The 20,948-nt window shown below is 30.9% G+C and overlaps 1 protein-coding gene across 3 annotated transcripts in view; it reads left to right on the top strand.

The window, feature by feature from the left end:
- Window positions 1–20,948, top strand: part of LOC129940048 (homeotic protein ultrabithorax-like) — a 215,830-nt gene that overhangs the window by 68,085 nt on the left and 126,797 nt on the right. For 2 of the 3 annotated variants that reach the window (XM_056048271.1, XM_056048272.1), the window contains one exon: window positions 6,313–6,363. The exons of the other annotated variant lie outside the window; for it this stretch is intronic. In XM_056048271.1, the coding sequence (XP_055904246.1) occupies window positions 6,313–6,363 (51 nt within the window). The remainder of the gene's footprint in view (window positions 1–6,312; window positions 6,364–20,948) is intronic. 3 annotated transcript variants of the gene reach the window in all.

Below are 20,948 nucleotides of genomic sequence, written 5' to 3'. Positions count from 1 at the left end.
ATCTAAACTTAACAAGGTTTTTAAAGACGGCATTCTATATATTGACTACTGGGACTACGGCGTTTTTTTAATCAATGGAAAGATTGAAATCAATACTGATTACGATCTTTTGAGAATTGGTCATTTTATTTTGATCCTTTCACATTCTTCACAAAAATTGCAATGGAACTTAAAATGTTTGTAAAAAAATAAGGTGGCGCAACAGTCCGTTGGGAACTAGGGCCTAGTGACTTATAACTCTCAACCATTCCTTGTGGATGGAGGGGGGGACCTACAGTTTTAAGCCGAATCCGAACGGCTAATTTGAGAAAGCACTTTTCATGACAAGAATTACTCTTAGAAGGTTTGTCAATTCCTCGCAAGAGGCAGTGCCCGTAAAAAAAATTTAAGATGGCAAAGGCAGGGGTTTAACCCAAGACCTCTAGCATGACAGTCTAAGGCACTTAATATATTTATTAGAAAATTTAAAGTCCAAGTCTAAGTTGTATGTATATAATCTGATAATTTTACGGGAAAGTATTTCCACAAAAAACAAATAGTTTCATTAAGATCAAAACTTTATAACTTACGTTCCACATCTATTTTTTCTAGTTCTGCTTAAAGACTGACAAAAATGTTCCACTTCACATAGTGCCTGATTGTTTTCCCAGTTAAAAGTTACTATTACTTCTTAAAAACATGATGTTTTTGTAAATTGGAAGCTTGTGGAATGTATTTACTTAATTCGTAAAAAAATCGTATTCTATTATGAGCTTCTTCGATTTGGAAATAAATACAATGATTTGAGTTGCTTTATGTCAATTCCAACCGTGAACACGATATAGCCCTTAATTCACCCATACTCACACTTTTCTTATGCATTTAAGGCAATTGGTATGAGTTTTAAGGGTGATGGGCAAAAGTGAGGTTACATAAATACACCTGTCGTGTTTGGTTCCTTCTGTCTCTTCACCCGCACAATTTACCACGTTAAAGCCTCCACCCTCCCTAACTGAGACACCCATTCTATAGCATAGGGTAGGTGAAATACAGTTTAGGGGTTGGATTGAATATTTGAAGTTAAAGTTGCAAGAAGAGTGAATATATGCAGTGCGCAGCAATAATATTAAGAGTGAGGAATTGGAGTCGAGTGTCGAGAACTTAGGACATTCGTACAATCGCACAAAACCAACCACTTATACCCTACAAAATCTTCGCTTTCTACCCTCCCTTATAAAATATATACTGATGGGTATACATTTCGGATATTGAGAATGCAAGTTTGACCCATGTTTGTTTGATATTGGGACGAACGGATGGGCTGGCGTTAAGCCTCTTTCATCTTGTCTGTGTATATACTTTATTTGTCTATGTTGCATACTATATTCATATGGATAAGTTTATTTGTGTATAATTTGTGTTATCAACTAAACTAGCTGTATATATGTGTATGACTATAAATAATGCATTGACAAATGAATATATTGCTTGTTAATTGATCAATGTGCAACTGTATAACATTAGCTAATACCAAATTTAATTACATTATTCCTATATGTAGTCCACCCACACGTGTGCTTGTATATATATACATATTGTTTTGTGTAGCGATTTATATACCTTTATAGATATAGGAATATATTTTACAGTAAAAGATACATTATGTCTATATGGATGGATACATGTACGTAGTATAAATGCAATTCGATTTAGTATAGCAATGCAAACGTTATTGAACTTTGGCCGACAGCAAAACAACAACTCTTATAGCTGAGGCTAAACACAGGAAATAAGAGAATGAGTAAAAGGCGTGAAAGCAACAAAATACAGAGAGAGTTTATAGCAGTATCTAGGTAGGTATAGGTAGATATCTATAGAAGGTCTTTAATAAATAGCAATTGATGGTTATGCAATCAATGAACTAATTATAAATAATGCAGTATAATTAATCACCATGTGATCAGTTATATATCTGCATATATATAAGTCGGTGAATTAAGAGGTTAGAAATTAAAGGGCTTTTTAGGTGTTTTAAATCGAGGAAATTTAATTGATTTTATGTAACTATCTTATCTCTTTGTCTGGGTATATTAGGCATAAGTTAATGAGGTTTTGAAATGAAATTTCGGTGTCATATAACCTTATAAATATTTACGTAATTGAAGAAGTTTTTTGTTTCATTTTTAATGAAGATGGGGGTCAACTACGGGCCATTTAATTCAGCTGTCATTGCCTTAATATATGAACGTTTTTAAATAGAGGCACAAAAACTAAGGAATTATAATTGTGGCCAATATTCTACATTTTTGACAAATATCTAAGAAGTCTGTTTTTAACTAACTGGTTTTCATTAAAAATACCCAGATACATAGTTTTTCATTAAACAGAATAACTATAGTAAGGATACTATACAATTTCAAAAGAGATAATTAATCGAAAAATATTTCGAAACATTTTCTTAATATTTTGTTATAAGATTGTGTTTTATTTTAATAAATTTAAATTTAAATTGAAACGTCTTATTTTTATCAAATATTTTAATTATATTGCTCTTACACTTACCAAAAATGAAGTTTCTAGAAATTCTGAAAATGTTTTCAAAAACTTCTTCAAAGAGCTGTTATATTTTATTGTATAGCAAATTATAGTAATCGGTCCGATTTATCGAATTAAACATTTTGAAATTTCTCATTTGACTTGTTATAAATCAAACAAAAAATAATTGTCAATTCGAATATTTTACAAAAAAATAAAGAAAAACGTTTTTGACATCTGGTGCATATTTTGAAAAAAATTCGAGTTGACAGTTTTGTTCACAAAAAAAAAGAAAGCCTAGGAAAAACATTAATAAAATTGATTTTTGACTTAAATGACTTTTTAAAAATTAAACTTATTTCATCTTATAAAAATATAGTTTTCTACATTCAATAAAATTTTGTTAAAGATCGAATTGATAGGTTTCTTACAAAAAATAAAAAAACATTTACAAAACATTACTAAAACTTTGAAAAAAATTGGTTCTCGACTCAAATATCTTTTCTAAAAAATTTAAATATTGGCTCCAAATGGATTTCTTATAAGAAAATATTATTTTCAACATTCTGTTAAATTAAAAAAAAAAACGAATTGAGAGTTTTTTTTACCAAAAAATAAACGTTTAAAAAACCAATACTAAAACTTGTTAAAAATGGAATTTGGAATCAAATATCTTTTCAAATATTCAAAATATAGGTTTCAAACTAATTTGATTTTATAAAGGATATAGTTTTAGACATTAAGTAGAAAATATAAAAAATACAACTGTCAGTTTTGTCATAAAAGTTACAGTCTACAAAAAATACTTCACAGAATTAGTAAAAGTTTATGTTTGATTCTTGTGAATAAATGAAGGCATTGATTTCAAAATTATTTTATTTTGTGTTAAATTTTGTTGTTTTCATTCTATATTGAATTTTGTTGTTAACGTTAAATATTGTCCTTGGAAAAATCTAATCTGTAAAAATGTTCAAGAAATGATAGAAATCTCGCTAACAAAAATAGATTTTGAAATCAAACTATTTCAGAATGTGCAAAATATTCTTGATAATTTTGAGTAAGGTTACGTTAGGTTTAAGTGGCTGCGGATACAAAGGCCACACACTTAGGCCAAAAGAAAAGGCGTAAATCTAGAGAATTACTTCTTACTAGTTGAACCATTTTGAGATTTTTATAAAGCGAAGAAGATATTTGATACCCTTATTAGCCAGTTCACTGGGATTACCAAAAAGTCTGAAATCTGCGTCTTAGTGAAGGAGCAGGGCAAGCGCAAAGAAGATGAGAGATTGTTTCCTCTTCTTCCCCATCCATACAGATTCTGCAGAAGTCATTTGAGGCTACACCAATTCGTATTGGGTGTCTGCCTATAAGACTGTGTCCCGTAAGGCCACCTATTAGGGAGCTAATATGAAGTCTGCTTTGAGAAACAAGTCTTTAGAGTGCTTTATGTCCAGTGATTGGTAAAAATTAGTGGTACACCTTTTATTGAAGGAAGTAAAATTACTGGGATCTTGTATTTTCGTGTAAAAAGGACGAGGTCTATTTTTTGTGGATTAATACTAAGTCCGCATCTAGTGAGCATATTAAGTGAGTTTTAGAGGAGGTCTCTCAGTGTATTAGGATATTTTCCTGTAGGCTATAACAACATCATCGGCATATGCAATAACTCTGTAGCCTTCTCTCTCAAGGGATATTAGCAGTTCGTTAACCACTATGTTCCACAGGAGAGGGAACAAAACACCATCTTACGGAGTGCCTCTAAAGACAGACATTTTTGTACAAAGATCCCCCATCTTAGAGTTGATGATCCGGCTTTTAAGCATTAGATTAATCAACTCACAGAGTGGGTATTCGACGATAAGGGTCGTCATAGAAGAACCCATAGCGGATGATTCAACGTTGTTGAAAGCGCCCTCAATATCCAGGAAGGCAACCATAGTATATTCCTTTATTTTGAGTTAATCTTTTCGAAAAATTCTACTGACAACTTTAAAAAAAACACGAACACCTTCAAAACAACAAAATACGGATAAGAAATCGTTTTCGAATCAAGTATTTAGGAGAACAAATTGACAAATTGATATTGACTGCAAATTATTTTTCGCTTACAAAATATTGTTACGAATATTTTGATAAAGTCTTAAGCTGAACAAATCGAGGGACGAGATGGGAGGTTTTCAGTGTGGGTTGCACAACCTCTTTTTCCGTTTTTTTTTATCACAATTTTGTTAAAATACGTTTAAAATAATGTTGTTAGTTGTGAATATTTTTTAATTCGTTTTTGTTTTTATTACTCAATAAATCGGCCCTAATCCTAGACCTTCCAATAGACAAGTAACCTTTTTATTTTATTCGTTTTTAAATTTTCTCCTTTCATCTGTTTCTTGTTTCACCTCGATGGAAATTCACCTTAAATATTAAAAAAAAAGCATCCTAAGCAAGTCAAATCTCACGTTAAAGATAAAGTACATGTACATCATGTCGGTAAGAACAAATTTATCAAATATTTTGAATGTAGCAGCCGGAGGAAGACATTAACCTTCTCACTCAGGAGACACCATATAACTTCAAATTACTGCGTACCCTCGGCTTCAACCCCTCCCCATCCGCACCGTACATAATACTTCAAAAAGAAACAAAAAATATAAATACATCAACATAATTCAAATAATAAATTTTACATTTTCCTGTCCAAAAAAAATGTTGTATGTATGTTTATAATATACGAGTATAGATATAGGTAAATATAAACTTTGAAGCATTAGGTAGATATTTTGAAAACATAAAAAATCTCTATATCTCAAAAACAAAAAAAAAGGAGAAAAATCCCAAACACTTTCGCGAACAACTCGCAACCATCAACCTGCGTTAATATTTTATGCAAATTAGATACAAAACATCATTGTTATATTCTATACTTCCATATACATATGTACATACCTATGGTCGCTTCTTGTTTTAGATATATTTTGAGATTTAACATAAAAGTTGTTGTTTTTGTTGTTGGGATGTTAGCAACTAATGTGCTTTGAAGGTTGTAAGTACCAAAATATGTATCAACATGAAGCTACATACTATATAAATATACATTATGAGTTTGTGTGCGTGAGTTAAAACTTGGCAGAAAAGATTAATATTTTGTTATAAATTAAAAAGTTATTAGATTACACTTTTGCTGCTACCAACCAAGCGCACCTGTGCACAATGTTCTCATAAATTTAATAGGTTTTTGTGTGTGCGTGATGTGATGTTATAGTCTTTTAAAGTTTAAGATTGTTTTTTTTTGTTTATACTTAAGAGTACCTTTACCAACCTGATGTATACCTACATAAATAAATATATGTGCGCTATAGGAAAAGGAAAACACATCACACACAAATTTAACATAAAGAATATTTATTAGAATATTAAGAACGAAGTTAAGTTATTAACAATTAATCATTAAACATCAATTTGAAGAAACATTAAGGTGTCTATACATGGAATACGGTATGGTTGCCATAATAAAGCTGCGCCCCTATGCTTATAAAGATATACTTTGAAAGATTGAAGGTTTTATCATAGCAAAACTCACCCTAAAGTTTTTGAAACTTTTGCAACATAAATGTCGTTCTATTTTGGTTTGGAAAAAAAGTATCACCTTGTGATAGACTGTCGACTGTTTTGCTCGTAGATAAAATATATTATAGACCATAATGTAGTCATTTGTATATCAAACTGCCACATTAAATTATTATTATAATTATTTGTATTTATTATTATCGTGTTAATGGTTTATTTCTTTGTTTTATTTTTCAGGTAAGAGATATTCAGAATCTCTTGCGGGCTCATTACTTCCAGACTGGTTAGGTAAGTACAAATTATACTGATTTTGTTTTTTTTCTTTCTTTTTGGTTTATGATTTTTTAAAACAAAATTTGTTTTTAAATCTTTTTTTGCCAGTCATATTTATAATTGGAAAACACAAATTAATTTATAATAAATTCTATTTTGTTTGCATTATTTTTCTTTTGATTTTTGATTTGAATTTGTTGTTTGAGTATATAAAACAAAAATACAAAACACAAACAATTATTATAATAGTTTGTACTTATTGGCTTCAGTTACATTTTTTTTAAATTTTTACTCTACTTTATAAATACACAAAATTTCTTAGAGCTTCTTTTTGACATCATGTTTTAAATATACGGAAGGGATATTCTTTGGCGATTTGATATTTGATTTTTGAGTTGTAAATAGATTGATCTTCCAAAACATTGATTTTAGAATATTTTTAAAAATAATGTTTTCAAAGTTGTGTTTTTTTTTAGTAAAAGTTAATAATGAAAAGTTAAGTCAACCCAAAGAAAAATGAATAATGAACAAATATTACGTGTTTCCAAAAAAATAAAATCAAAAATGAAAGCTTTTTATAATAAAATAAACTAATGCTAGTATTTATTTTAAACCCGTGGTAAGATGGTTAGTCCGTTGGACTGTCATGCCAAATGTTTTGGGTTCAATCTCTGCCTCTTGCGAGAAATTGAAAAATTTTCCAAGAGTAATTCTGAAAATAGAAAGACATCAATACTCAGATGAAAGTTTAAGCTCATAACGAAATCATATCTATTTTAAGTTTGATCTTAAACTATTGCTTATCAGTATAAACGTTTATAGACTACAATAATCGAAAAAAAAAATTAGAAGAATTCAAATTAGTTAACAAAAATACAAAATTATTTGCTCTAAATTGCTTTCATGAACTTCTTACCATTTTTGATAAATTTTCTTCATTTTCAAACTTAAAAAAAAAAACTTCAATCGTCTCAGAATAATCTTTCCAGTATTAAAAATTTATATTTTTTTCACATACACACACAAACACCACACACACACATTTGTTACTTCTTTATTTTTGTATCATACAAAAAAGTCCATAATCTAAGTCGATCTTTTGCACACAACTTTAAGAGAGAGAGGAGAGAAAATGAAAAAAAAAGAAAAGGGTAAATCGTTTTAAATTTTGATTAACTTCTTTAAAATACAATTAAATAAAAATTTTAAATAAAATAAAAACAAAAATTCATTTCTCTCCGAAATAAGGTAACTATTTTTATCAATTTAAATATTTTATTAATATAAATGTTCTTTATAAATGTGCAATGTTCTATTTTATTTTTTTGTATTCTGTTCCGCTTTTGTGATGCAATTTAAATTTACAAAAATAAAATAGTTTGCTTTTTATAATATCTAAATATGTATTAATTAATTTTGTTTTAATTTTTTTTTAATTCAAATATAATTTTGTTTTATAAAAATAAGACACTTTCAATTTTGAAAAGAAAGTATTAAATGCAGTTTAAATAAACTCCCTGCACACATTGAATCACCCTTTTTGTAAAATATCCCTTAAAATTGATTTAAATTTTCTTGATGTCAGCAAAAATGTTTTGTATGGTTTTTATAAGAATAAATAACAAATTTTCAACAATTTTTAAAATTATTACATACATTAGATGTTTCTCCTTTTTAAAAATTGTGTACATTTATATTCAAAATCATGTAAATTGGTTGCTGTATTACGAAACAGAAAATGCAATTAGTTGAAGGACTCTCATCGTTAGCACTCAACAAACAACAACACTTATCTATACCTTGTTAAGACCAATCACCGCACAAAAACTTCAACAAGAATATATCTGGTATCCTTTTTGACAATGATTGTTATTATACAAAATCTGCATGCGAATCCTTGTAATTAGCATAATTTAGGCATTTAACACTATACCTTTATATAATGTATATGCAGATAAGAGTCGTCCTCGTCATTGCGATGACGATGTCAAACTTTTGGAGGTATTTTTGGCTTAAAGTGTTTGGTGTTGGATTTTGAACAATTTCGGTAAAATTTATTTATTTAATGTTGGCTATTTAATAATCAAATAAGGGACACCTAAAAGTTTAAGTCATAGTCAAAAATACGAAATTTTCCAATAAAAGGTTCATTTTGATATTAGACAATATTTTTTTTAAGAGTAATCAATACATGTTTATTTCGTTGTAAGGGGGATGTAATACTATATTAACAATTAGAAAAATCAGCCCTTACATCAAGCTCAATATTACTATAGCTGAAATGTACTTCACAACGACCTTAAAGAACTTTTGAAGTGTAAATACACATTAATTAACTTAACATAGGAAGTTATTGTAATGGGTCCGATTCGTTAAATTGAAAATTTTGAACTTTCTCGACGTTTCAAGGTAACTAGAGTCGAAATAAAAGGTTTTTAGAAAGATGTCTGTGCGCGCGTGCGTATACGTACGTCCGTTCACGACATTTGTTCGTCGTCCATAGCTGAAGAACCAGAAGAGATATCGACTTCAAATGAATTTTGCTATACAGATAATAAGGCAGAAAGATGCGGAAAGGGCTTTCGAGAAAATTGCGTGGGGGTTTTTTAAAATAGCAGTTAAAAAAAATGTGAACATTTTGGTTAACCCTAAATATCTTACGAATCAAAAACGCTAGAGACTTGAATTCACTTTTGTAAAGTATATTGATACGTGATACCAAACAAGTATATTTTTCGAAAAAAATCAATTAATGTTTTTTTTTAAATAAATCAAAAAGACTAAAAAAAATTGTCACCTCGAAAATTTTACGAATACAAAATGATTTCATCCCAAAAACAATTTTTTGCGACGAAAAAAAACGTTTTCAACATTTTCAAACATTTTGAGAAAAACCAAATTGACAGTTTTCTTACAAAAAATAAAAAAAAACTAAACAACAAATTAATAAAAGTTGGTAAAAAATGATTTTCGATTGAAATATCTTTTCAAAACTATGAGATATTGAATTCAAACTACTTTTGTCTTTTCATTAATATTGTTTTCAACATTCAGTAAAATTTTGACAAGAATCGAATTGACACTTTTCTTACAAAAAATAAAAACTTAAAAGAAAATTTAACAAGTTGGTAAAAATTGGTTTTCGACTCAAATATATTTTCAAAATTTAAAGATTATGGCTTCCAATTAATTTAAGCTTATACAAAATATTGTTTTCAACATTTTGAACAATTTTGTGAAAAATCGAACTAACAGTTTTCTAACAAAAAATAAAAACCTAAACAACAAATCAATTAAAGTTGGTTAAAATTTATTTTCAGCTGAAATATCTTTTCAAAACTTTAAGATATTGGATTCAAACTAATTTTATCTTTTCATAATCATCCAGTAAAATTTTGACTAAAATCGATTTGACTGTTTTCTTACAATAAATAAAAACCTAAACAAAAAAAATAATAAAAGTTGGTAAATTTGATTTTCAGCTCAAATATCTTTTCAAAACTTTGAGATATTGAATTTAAACTACTTTAATTAATTAACGTTGTTGTCAATATTCAGTAAAATTTTGAGAAAAATCGAATTGACAGAAGAACTTAAAAGCAAATTTAACAAAAGTTGGTACAAATTGATTTTCGACTCAAATATCTTCTCAAAAATTTGAGAGTATAGCGTCTAACTAATTTTAGCTTATAAGAAATATTGTTTTCAACATTCTGAAAATTTTTTAGAAAAATCGAATTGACAGTTTTCTACTAAAAAAAATGAATAGTAGTTGGCAAAAATTGATTTTCGGCTCAAATATCTTTTCAAAAATTTGAGATTGTCTTCAAACTTTTTTTATTTCAAATGAAATATTGTATTCAGTGGATTTTTCAAAAATCCAACAGTTCGTTTTTCATTAAAAAATAAAATCTATGCAAATTTGGTAAAATTTGATATTCGGTTCTTGATATTTGTGAAATTAATTTTATTTAACCAATTTGTACAAATTTAAGCAATGCTACTTTAATTGGTAAAAATTTGTTTCGACTTAAAATCTTTTTAAGAAAACTAGATTTTCAAACTTAACTATTTCCCTATTTGAAAGGTATTGTTATTAATTTTAAAATTTTTAAGAAGTTCAACTTACAACTTTTTTAACCCAACACGAAAATGAACAAACTTTTAAGCACGACAAATCGACTGACGGGATGGGAAGTTATCAGTGTGGGTTCGCATCCCAGCCTCTTTTGTCTTAATAAATTTCAATAATTACAGTGCATTATTGACACGTGCAAAGTTTCATTTTTAGTATAATGGCATAGTTTTTACTTGTCAAAAGTCAAAAGCGGTCTTATCAAAATAAAAACTCTTCTAGGAAAAAACCTTAATCTTAACTCTCTCCATTTTCACTGGTGTCAGGAAAATCACTGTTTCTGACATACTATGGGTTCAGTTTTTCAAAACGTTTTTTTTTTAAGTTTGTTGAATGCTTTTTGACACTCAGCGAATACAAAAATTTCCCGTAGTTTGAGTATAAAACATATTCAATCGAGTTTAACAACTTTATTTGCTTTATTATAAAGCTGTCACCCCTCTAAACGCATATCGATAACCTTGCTCCCATTTGCCAAAAATAAAAATCTAACAATCAAACAAAAAATAAAGTAAACAAAACAAAACAAAAGTGATATCATTCTGCAAAAGTTTCTAACTAAACTTTACTCATAACCCCAAAATAAGAGTAAGAGAACTGTTTTTGTGTATAATTTAATTCCATATATGAATCTTTAATAAATAAAATAGATACCCACCATAAACTTTTGCACAAACATAATAAAATATATAAATTTATATCTTCACAAATACAAAACATATACTCGTATTTTGTATATATGGCATCAAAATGTTTACATTGACATTTTATTAAACCACATCACCAAAATTGTAACAATAATACAAAAACCAAAACTAAAAGCCAACACAAAAAAGCTTCATCTCCTATAAAATATAGATACAATACAGTTTTGTTGGTTAGGAATGGGCATAAGTGGAAAACCTTTAGAGTTCCATAAATAGTAATTTTGAAATAGGTTTTTATACTATACTGATTCAACAGAAATGCTAAAATTTTCATCGAAATAATAATATTAATGTTATATGTAATAGGGTAAAGAAATATATGTTATATAAGTTGTATGTGTAGGTTTACAAGTTTATGGGTAAAACGCTCGCCATCGCCCTCACCATCATCATCACCACTGCCGACGACAACGACGACGACGCTGCCGGTGCTACTCATTTGTGTCAATATATGAATTTATTATGAATGTGTTTTGTCATTTTGGAACATTATTTGAAAAGTTTAATTTTCTAATGGAATATTTTTTGAGACTGTCTTCGTTTTTGAAATGACGAAATAAGGGGTTTCTGTAATTTGTTGTAATTTTATCCTGATTTACCTTTTTTTTTTTTTTTTTTGGGGGGGGGGTTTATGCGTATGGGGTAAATGTGTTAAGAAACACGTTGTAAGGGTTTGTATTTAAATTATGAAGGATAATGGGTGATGAAGTAATTTAGGATTTATTACAACAGGGACTCATACATTATATTTGGGGTATATAATTTTGAGGTCTAACCAAATTAGGTAGAAAGCAAAAGGACACAGGGGTTTGTCAATGAAGGTCCCCTTATTCTGTGACCCACTTTTCAAAGCATAATTATAAGAATTTTGTATAAAAGACCCTAAAAAAACGGCCTTAATCGAAAAGTAAATATAGTCACTATATGACGATTAAAATACATTATTGTGTGTAAGCTTCTAGAATGTAATGGATACAACACGCAAAGTGGGATAGGAATCCTTAAGATACTGTAAGTGTTACCTTACAAGCCCAAAATAGAGTTATTAACTTGTTTTTAAAAGTAGATGGAGTACAAATCATTTTGACTCAAACTATGAAAAGGATGATATTGGCGGTTTGAATATTTGTATATTTTACGGATACTTTAGGTGTAATGAATATCTTTTAAATTTCTAAGCACAATTTAAAAAAAAAAAATACAGAAGAAATAAATAAAAGCAGAGGTTTTTATATTTTTTCTAAAAATGAAAGCACTGGTCGACAAAATTATGTTTTCTTTTCTGTAACACAAAAAAACAATACTTTGTTAAAATATCATGTTCTTGAATTCGAATCTCCATTTTAAAATTTTATATTTTAGTATTTTACTTAGTTTATGGAAATTCTCATTAGTTATGAGTCTTTATTTGACTCTATATATAAAGTCTCAGCAAGCTTTGAAATTAATCGTTTGAAAGTTTTAAAAAATGCGTTTAACTAGTTTTTAGTAATTTACTCGCTTTCAATATTATTTGTGTGTTTTCTAATTTGATATGATTCAAACGAAGGATTCAAGATCAAAAATTTCTTTCAAACTGTCTTTTTTTAGTTGAAAGCCGTTTTAGCAAAAATGGTTCAGCGTTTCATTTACATATGTAGGTAAAATCTAACAAATTATGAAGATTGTTCGACAAATTCTTACATAAGCTATTTTTACTGAAGGGAGGGACCATGGATGTGAATTTCGCAGAAAAAAACCTACTTCATATGGTATACCTCAAAAACCTAACGTAATAAAGTAGTTTTGAATTTGGTTTTGAATCAAGGCCAAAATCCAGTGGAAATGTGCAATTTGATTTCTATAAAAAAAATGTGTAGAATAATTTCTTCGACCTATAGACCTTTGCAAATAAGTAGAGCTTTGATTTGGACAGTTGACTGTCAAACACAGGAACAATTTTTTAACTTTGATATTTATAAACCATATATTAACTTGAACTCAAGTAAGAAGGTTTGTTCATATTAAAATCTCACAAACTTTTCTATTGTCACACTTCCTGGGCAACTTTAAGACTTCCATAAATAGATATAGAAACCTATCTTACATACATATACATATACCTATACATTTACATACGGCCGTTGCAAACCCATAGGCTATAAGCAAAACTTAATGAGTGTTTAATTACTTCCTAAACGTTTTCGTGAGTCTATGTATAACTATGCTACGTAAATAAGTATGTACTGTGCAGGAACATATATGTCAGTATAAGTATGTAAATATACTTTATACAACCTAACCAAAGCATGCATCCTCGTATCTTTCTAAAGGTGAAATGAATTGCAAGTAACAGGAATATGCCGCACCAATTCTCTTTTCTCTTTATACATTGCGAGTACCTATGTTATAAAATCCCACCTATATCACCTACCTACAGGTAGGTGTAGGTCCTATGTACCTATATAAACACCATTATAATCATCATCATGGTAGAGAGGTATAAAACTCTGAAAGAGAAAAGACCTCCTCTATAGATGTGGCTTGTACAAATGGTTCAAACATTATACCTATACGTACAAAATGTTATCAGTGCTCAAACAGGAAGCAAATATAAAGTGTAGAGCAGAGTCCTTTTTAACAAAACGCACACAAATTCGCACACCACACTCACATACTTTTATACATAAAAAACACCCACGAACTTTCTCGTTTTATATTACCTTACAGTTTTTGACTATTATTGCTCTCTGTACCCACTTTTACACTAATAGGAAGACTTTAACTATGCTCAACACTACACAGTAGTTGATGAAGATTAGTTAATTGCTCTGTCTTTTAAAATGAATGGATAATAATTGGCTGATGTAAAACTTTTCACGCTTGTTTAAATTTAAATCACACAAATCAAACACATTATTGTGTAGAGCAACCTTTACATTTCAAAAAGTTATAAAATTGGTTGATCTTAAAGACCATGCACCGAAATCAGGGAGATTTTTCGATGTGGAATACAAAATTAAGGCACTTATTACATTCTTCATTCGTGAAGTGTAGCTAATGTTGAATTTCTGTGGTAAGAAGTGCGTCTTTAATTTGGCTAAAGGGTACCACAATAGTGATTTTTGGAAATACGCTAAAGTTTTTTAAGAAGAGAAATGAAACTGTGGGACAATGACTTATGAATCATAATTTTTAAATTCATTAAAATCATTTAAAGTCGTGTGTTAGGCCTGAAATTCTTATATTCTTAACCTTTGAAAAGAAAAACCTCTGATTTATGAGTTTTTTGTACAACAATAAGAATTGGTTGAGCAGATTCTATGTAACCAAGCTAGCCCTCATAACAGCCTAAGAGATTGTTGAAAAGTGTTACAACCATTGCTCTTGACGCCATTTGCAATTTAACAGCAACACATACAAGTAGATGAGGACATCAAAAATAAATGGCATAGGTGTTTTAGTTCAAAATTATTTGACCAATAAAGAATAGACAGTTGAGGAGCGCATGCGCATGCCTTATTTTTTTGGAATCAAATGTAAAGCCACGAATTGTATTTTTTTTCTTGAGGGCTTTAAAAGGTTGTGAAACAAAAGGCTAAACTTCGTTTAAGGGAAACAAGAACAAAAACTTGTAATAGGTTATGTAAAATAAGAAATACCATTTTATATGCTTCGGCCCAAAATAGTTATTCATTGATCAGTTTGAACTAACCAGGCGTCTTTAAGACAAAAACACGAACAAAATACGAAGGATGAATGTAAACTTATGAATAAAATTCTTTAAACTAGAAGAAAACGGTGCATGGACTTAATTTTTAATTAATAGAGGTCTCAGATCTCTTTCACACTAGAAAATTAGTTACTTACTTAAGGTGGCGTTGCAGTCCTGTGTAAACTAACTTCTTCAACAAACTTCTCCATCTAGCTCGGTTCTCAACTAGATGTCTACTATTTCATGCTCCAAGTTGGGGGAGGTGCCTTGTGCGCGACTGATTCGCGATTTTCCTCTACTGTGCTGTCCTGTGGGTGTGGATTCGAAGACTTTCCGGACCGGAGCATTGGTTTCCATGCGCTCTACGTGACCCAGCCATCTTAGTCGTTGGACTTTTATACCTTTTTGGCTAAGTCTCGTCGTTCCATCTTCTTCTCCACTCCCCTTCGATGCACACGGGACCGTAGGTTACACGAAGTAGGTACTTTTATCTCGAAACGACCCAAGATGCTTTCATCCGTTTTTGTCATAGTCAATGCTTCTGCACCGTATAGCAGAACGGGGATGATGAGCGTCTTATATAGCGACACTTTGGTCCATCGAGAGAGGGCCTCGGTACTCAATTGCTTTCTTCGCCCAAAGAAACAGCGGTTAGCAATAGTTATTCTTCGTTTGATCTCAGCGCTTGTGTTGGTTTCTGCGTTTATAGTAGAGCCTAGGTAGACGAAGTCGTTGACTACCTCAAAGTTACGTCTGTCGAAGGTGACATTTTGACCACGACGGTGGTCTTGTAGGTCCTTTCTTGACGACAGCTTGTACTTTGTTTCGCCTTTATTAACCGTTTAACCCATTTCTGCCGCCTTTGATCAATACTCACAAAAGCTCCATTGACATCACGCTGAGGTTTTCCGATTAATGTCAATGTCATCAGCATATGCTGGTAATTGGACAGACTTTGGAAAGATAATACCTTTACTGTTGAACTGGGAGCTCTGCACTATTCTTTCAAGTACGACTTTAAAAAAATCGCATGATATAAAATATAAAACCTTCTTTGACATCGAAAGGTTCTGTTAAGTTGAGAAAACTAGTTATTGAAGATTTTTTGTGTAGTTTTCTTTCAATTTTTCTTAAATAAGTTACAAAAATTCTTAGAATTGTTAATTGTGTAAAGCATTTTAAACCAAAATTTAGCATTTATCAACAATTTACGAAATGCTAAACTGGTAAACACTAATAAACCCTGTAAAACGCCCAAGAGTAACAGTTCTTCAAGTAAAAGCATAGCAAACGTAACTAAATATTGAAAATGTGGCTATATTAACTTCAAGAGTCGGAACTTTGAAATTCAATGAATTTACCAAAACTACTAAGCGTCGAAGTAGCCACTTTTGAATTTCAGTGAAGTACTAACAAATAAGATCTTTTAAAGTTGGCTCTACGTAAAGGGCTAGAAAAGTCTATCAAATCTTTAAAAATACTCCTTTAATCGTCGTCGTCAGTTCTTATGGTGACATTATTCCGTTTTCAAAAACTTAATCAATTCAATTTCCAAAAAGAATTTTCATTATGGATTTTGTTTTTAAACTCTAAAATGGAAAAAAATCTAAACCAAGCACTCAAAGTCAAAAAATAGTTCAAAAAGTTAAAAACTCAAATAATGAAATCCTATATCCATACATATATGATTATTTGCTGTAAATGTGAATTTAATTTCTTTTTAATTAAATTAATTGCTTCTAAAAGCATAAACAAAGATAGCAACAGTCATCAGTTGTATTGCCCCAATTACTTATATACAAACCATACCTATATCATAAAGCTTCTCTACAGCGAGCTTCAAAAGATGCCGACAAATCGATATATCTTTCAGCATGTTTTGAAGTCTTGCTAGGTTTCTCATCACAACAACTGAACAAAAAATAACTTATTTTTAGCATAATCCACCCGTGTTTTTAAAAATGAAATGATTTTGAACCATTTGTTTTATTCTATTTTCATTTCCCCCAAAAAAAATTTAGAGGTATGAGAGTACCCTTAAAAAAAGAAGAAACAAAAAAAATACACAAACTACAGTATCGCGCATTAAAATCACATTAAACAAAGATTGCACCTAATCAAAATAAATATTTAGATGATGGGGGCGCCTGCCACTATACCGTTCGTTGCCGCCGGCCATGCCACTTATAATTAAATTACATCATTTTGCTCCCTTTTCTTTTTGTTTGGTGTTTCTATTCTATACTATAGTTTATGTGTATCGAAATTATGTTTAATGATTTTATTATTGGAATTTTTGGTTTGATTAATTTACTGCCATATTCTTCCGCATTATTATGCCATTGCCACCAAACAAACTTTAGGTATATAGAGACGCATAATAAAAACCCCAATATTATATCGAGAAGCCGACTATAACGTGCGTTCGTTGGGTCGTAGTAGTAGTCGTGCGTGGTGGCGTCGCTCGTCGACGCTCCCAAAAATAAACACATTCGAAATGTTGTTCTTTTATTTTTCGTGCTGAAATTAAAATAAACATGATTCGCCTCTTTTTTAGTATTTTTTTTTGTTTTCGTTATGGAATTACTCATTCGGGAATACCTACCTACCTAAATACGCCGGCGGCCGGCGGTGGCGGTGGTGAATATGGTTATGAGGGTTATCAGAGCAAAGGAATTTCGCGTGTGATGTGTGTCCTTACTTTATAACACTACTTTTGAGGGTTATTTGAAAGTGAAAAATGTAACTTTTACTTCCTGAAAGTAGAAATGTCCTGTTTTGGTTATTTTCCTTCATTTTGTTTGAGGAATTTAAGATACAAAGTAGGTCAAGCTACTTTAGTATCTAAGCTTGCGCCGAGTTGTTGATAGAACTATATTTTAATTGTAATATAATGTCTCTTAGCAAATTGTAATGGGTTTTAGGTCTTTAAGCATCATGTTAAGCGTTGGTAACGCACCAAAGGAGGGTCAAATCGCATAACCAATTCAGATCAGCCCTGCGAGAGATAGCCTTACTCTCCAATTGTTTGTGCAAAATGTCAATCGTGGGGTTTGCCATTCATCCAAAATGCTCCTCGTAACTAAATATGAATTTTTGACCAAAATTGGGGTATTCTTTCAAACGATTCGAAGCCCAGCCAGCGAAGAAACGCGTAATCTATGGTCATGAACTTTGAGCTCCTGGATCAGTTGCATCTGATGGCACGGGTGTAACCTCAAGCTCCGACGCAAAATTCGCCAAGTTAAAGTCTGCGAAAGGCCGAGTTTTTATGCACGACGAGGAATAGAATGACTCGGGTTCTGCTTTACGGCCGATCTTGTGTTCCTTGAAAGTATGGTGTTGGCTGATTGTTTAATTGTTTAAACAGGTAAGCTGAAATTTGGCCACCAAACGTTAAAGAGTCGACTGTGAAGCGCCACCACACGACGTCTACCTTAAAAGGGGCGCAATACGCGCAACGTTTTATCATTTGAAATTGCTGTTAAATCGTGTAACTTGCCATGTTGATTTGGCATATAAGCACCTGAAAAATACACAAAAGATTTGACAGATGTCACCTAAACAAAATGGCGTCATGGATCGCCAAAATCTACCCGCGCCAATTAAAAAACCCTTAAGCAAGCTTTAGATGATATTAATCGCAATTATTCCACAAACATTTTCGGAGAATAATTACAAGCCACCTTGTACGAACATCATGCTCAAAAGGGTGGGTAAAATTGTTAAGTACAGTAAATATCCTGATTCTTAAATAAGGATACAGATTTTTCTTAAGTGAGAAGGGCTTAAATGCTCCCTGTGAATCGTCATTAAAGCTTACTCTGTTTCTCATTTGAAAAGCTTTTTTGTAGAATTTTCATCATTCTCAAATTGAAGAACGTCCTCTATAAACACCTTAATTTCCGTTTGATGTCCCCAAGCAAGTGTATAGTTATATAGGCAATTTACCTATATATGGATAAACCCTATAACTAATTGTGCAAAAGATTTTATTTACCCTCAAAAACATTTTATTCTATATCAACTTTCAGCAGCGTTAGATTCAATTAAATCGAAATCACCACAAAATCTTATTATTTTATTTTTACCTTGTTGTTGTTGTTGTTACTGCTTGTGTCCTGGATCCTGCTATGCCTGTGATGCCCTTCCTAAATCGACCCTTTTATTGATTTTCACAGAACATAAAATGTGTAAGTATATGTAGGTATGCTCTATACGAATGTATTATGGCCCACTGATCCAGACTAGATTTTTCCATCCCTTTGCTCATAAAATTCTCTTATACTTTTGCGTGATGATGCTTATAGGAAAACCCTCACAAAAATCAAGTGCTTCCTGATGCCTTATATTTTTTTTTCTTTCCTTTTGCTAATATATAAGCGATTTTCGTCTTTTCTCTTCACTTCACATCATCTCCAAAGAACTTCGACAAAAATATAAGGGGTTGCGAATGAAAATTTCGATTCGTCGACATTAATCTCAATGCGGTGTGACACACTTTTATAAAACCTAAATAAAAGGATATCCCCAAAGAAAAAAAACCTGCTGACAACAACAAAACGGAAAAACCAAGCATTTTTGATACTAGAAAAGCTACCTGGAGCGTATAGAGTATAATTTATGTTGTATTTTCCAAATGACAGGTATAATTTATTGACACATATACATCTAAGTACATATACATATACCTATTCTTCACAAAAAAAGAGAAAAAAAAATATCCTACCATCCGTTATAGCCATCGGGCCGGCAAGGAACGACGATGTTATACATTATATGCGTTGAAAACAAATCCAAAAAAGGATAACCCAATAACTCACGTTATTCTTGTGTGTTTTGGTTTTATTTGTGTGTAAGTATTTTTCTTTTATTTTTCGCACATAATATCCTAGAAATGCTTTTTAAGTATCCCTCTATACCTCTACTTATACCCACATAATACTTTAGCCTATATTACATGGAAACGAGTATGTATGAGTGTAACGAATCCTTGCTGCTTAAGTATTTGTATATGAAAGGACATTTATCACTTGCGCGGGTGGATGTTTTATGTTCCTTTCCTTTTTTTGTGTATGTATACATTTTTGGTGAAGAAAGAATACCTTACATAATATCAAAAATACTCGCACTTATAAATGGATAAAATAAAACACCAAAACGAAGAAAAAGGAAGTCAAGAAATGTTAAAGAAAGTGGGAACATTTTTTTTTCTTTTCCTTTTTGCAGATTTTTGCTCCCTTATACGCTTCCTAACTTTCTCCTTCTTTTCAAATTGCATATTGACACTTAACAAAAGCACAGTGTGGTTCAAGTTAATGGCCTACAATTGGAATAAGTATCCTTCCATTTACCCAAAAACCTACCTACGTGTGTTTTTTGGGCCTTGTTTCCGTTACGCACTCTAACATACCATTACAATCCACACAACCAAAGAAAGCACTTACAAAAATAATTTTAGCCCACTTTATATTTTTTTTCTTTGTTTGTGTGGAGGTGCGAAAATATACAGAGGTACATAAGTCTACCTGCTGTACCGAGTCGAGATGGTTTAGTGTTTTGGCGGCGTACCTGAACGCGTGTCGATCATAAATCACCCAATACGACAGCAAATTTTAAAAGGAAACTTTGTATAACGCCATAAAGCAAAAAGGGGGATGCGGAAATCACCAAACGCACAAATATGAAAGAGAAAAGGGCGACAACAACAACAAAACAAGGAAAAGGATCAAACAAAAACCTTTTTAATGTTTTGTTATATTTTTTAAATTTCTGGGTAAAAGTTTTAACATCCACACAAATTCAAAAGTTAGAACTTTCTACATCCTTATTTTTAAAGCATTTATAACACACGCACATTATTATTTTATCATTTTATAACATTCACTCACTGTTATACGATTGCGGTCGGTCGTTAGGTCGGTCGGTATGTGGTGTGTAGGTATGTGTGTACTTTTGTTGCCTTTTAATCTAATTTTTGCCAATAAAATCTCATAAAACCGGGTGTGGCTATATATGGCTATAGCCTTTATATTGAATTAAAGGAGAAACATTCTGGTACGAG

The sequence above is a fragment of the Eupeodes corollae genome, chromosome 1, assembly GCF_945859685.1.
Source record: "Eupeodes corollae chromosome 1, idEupCoro1.1, whole genome shotgun sequence".
In the NCBI taxonomy this organism is placed as follows: domain Eukaryota; kingdom Metazoa; phylum Arthropoda; class Insecta; order Diptera; family Syrphidae; genus Eupeodes; species Eupeodes corollae.
Note: the sequence above shows the minus strand (reverse complement) of the source record. Positions and strands in the feature narration are given on the sequence as shown.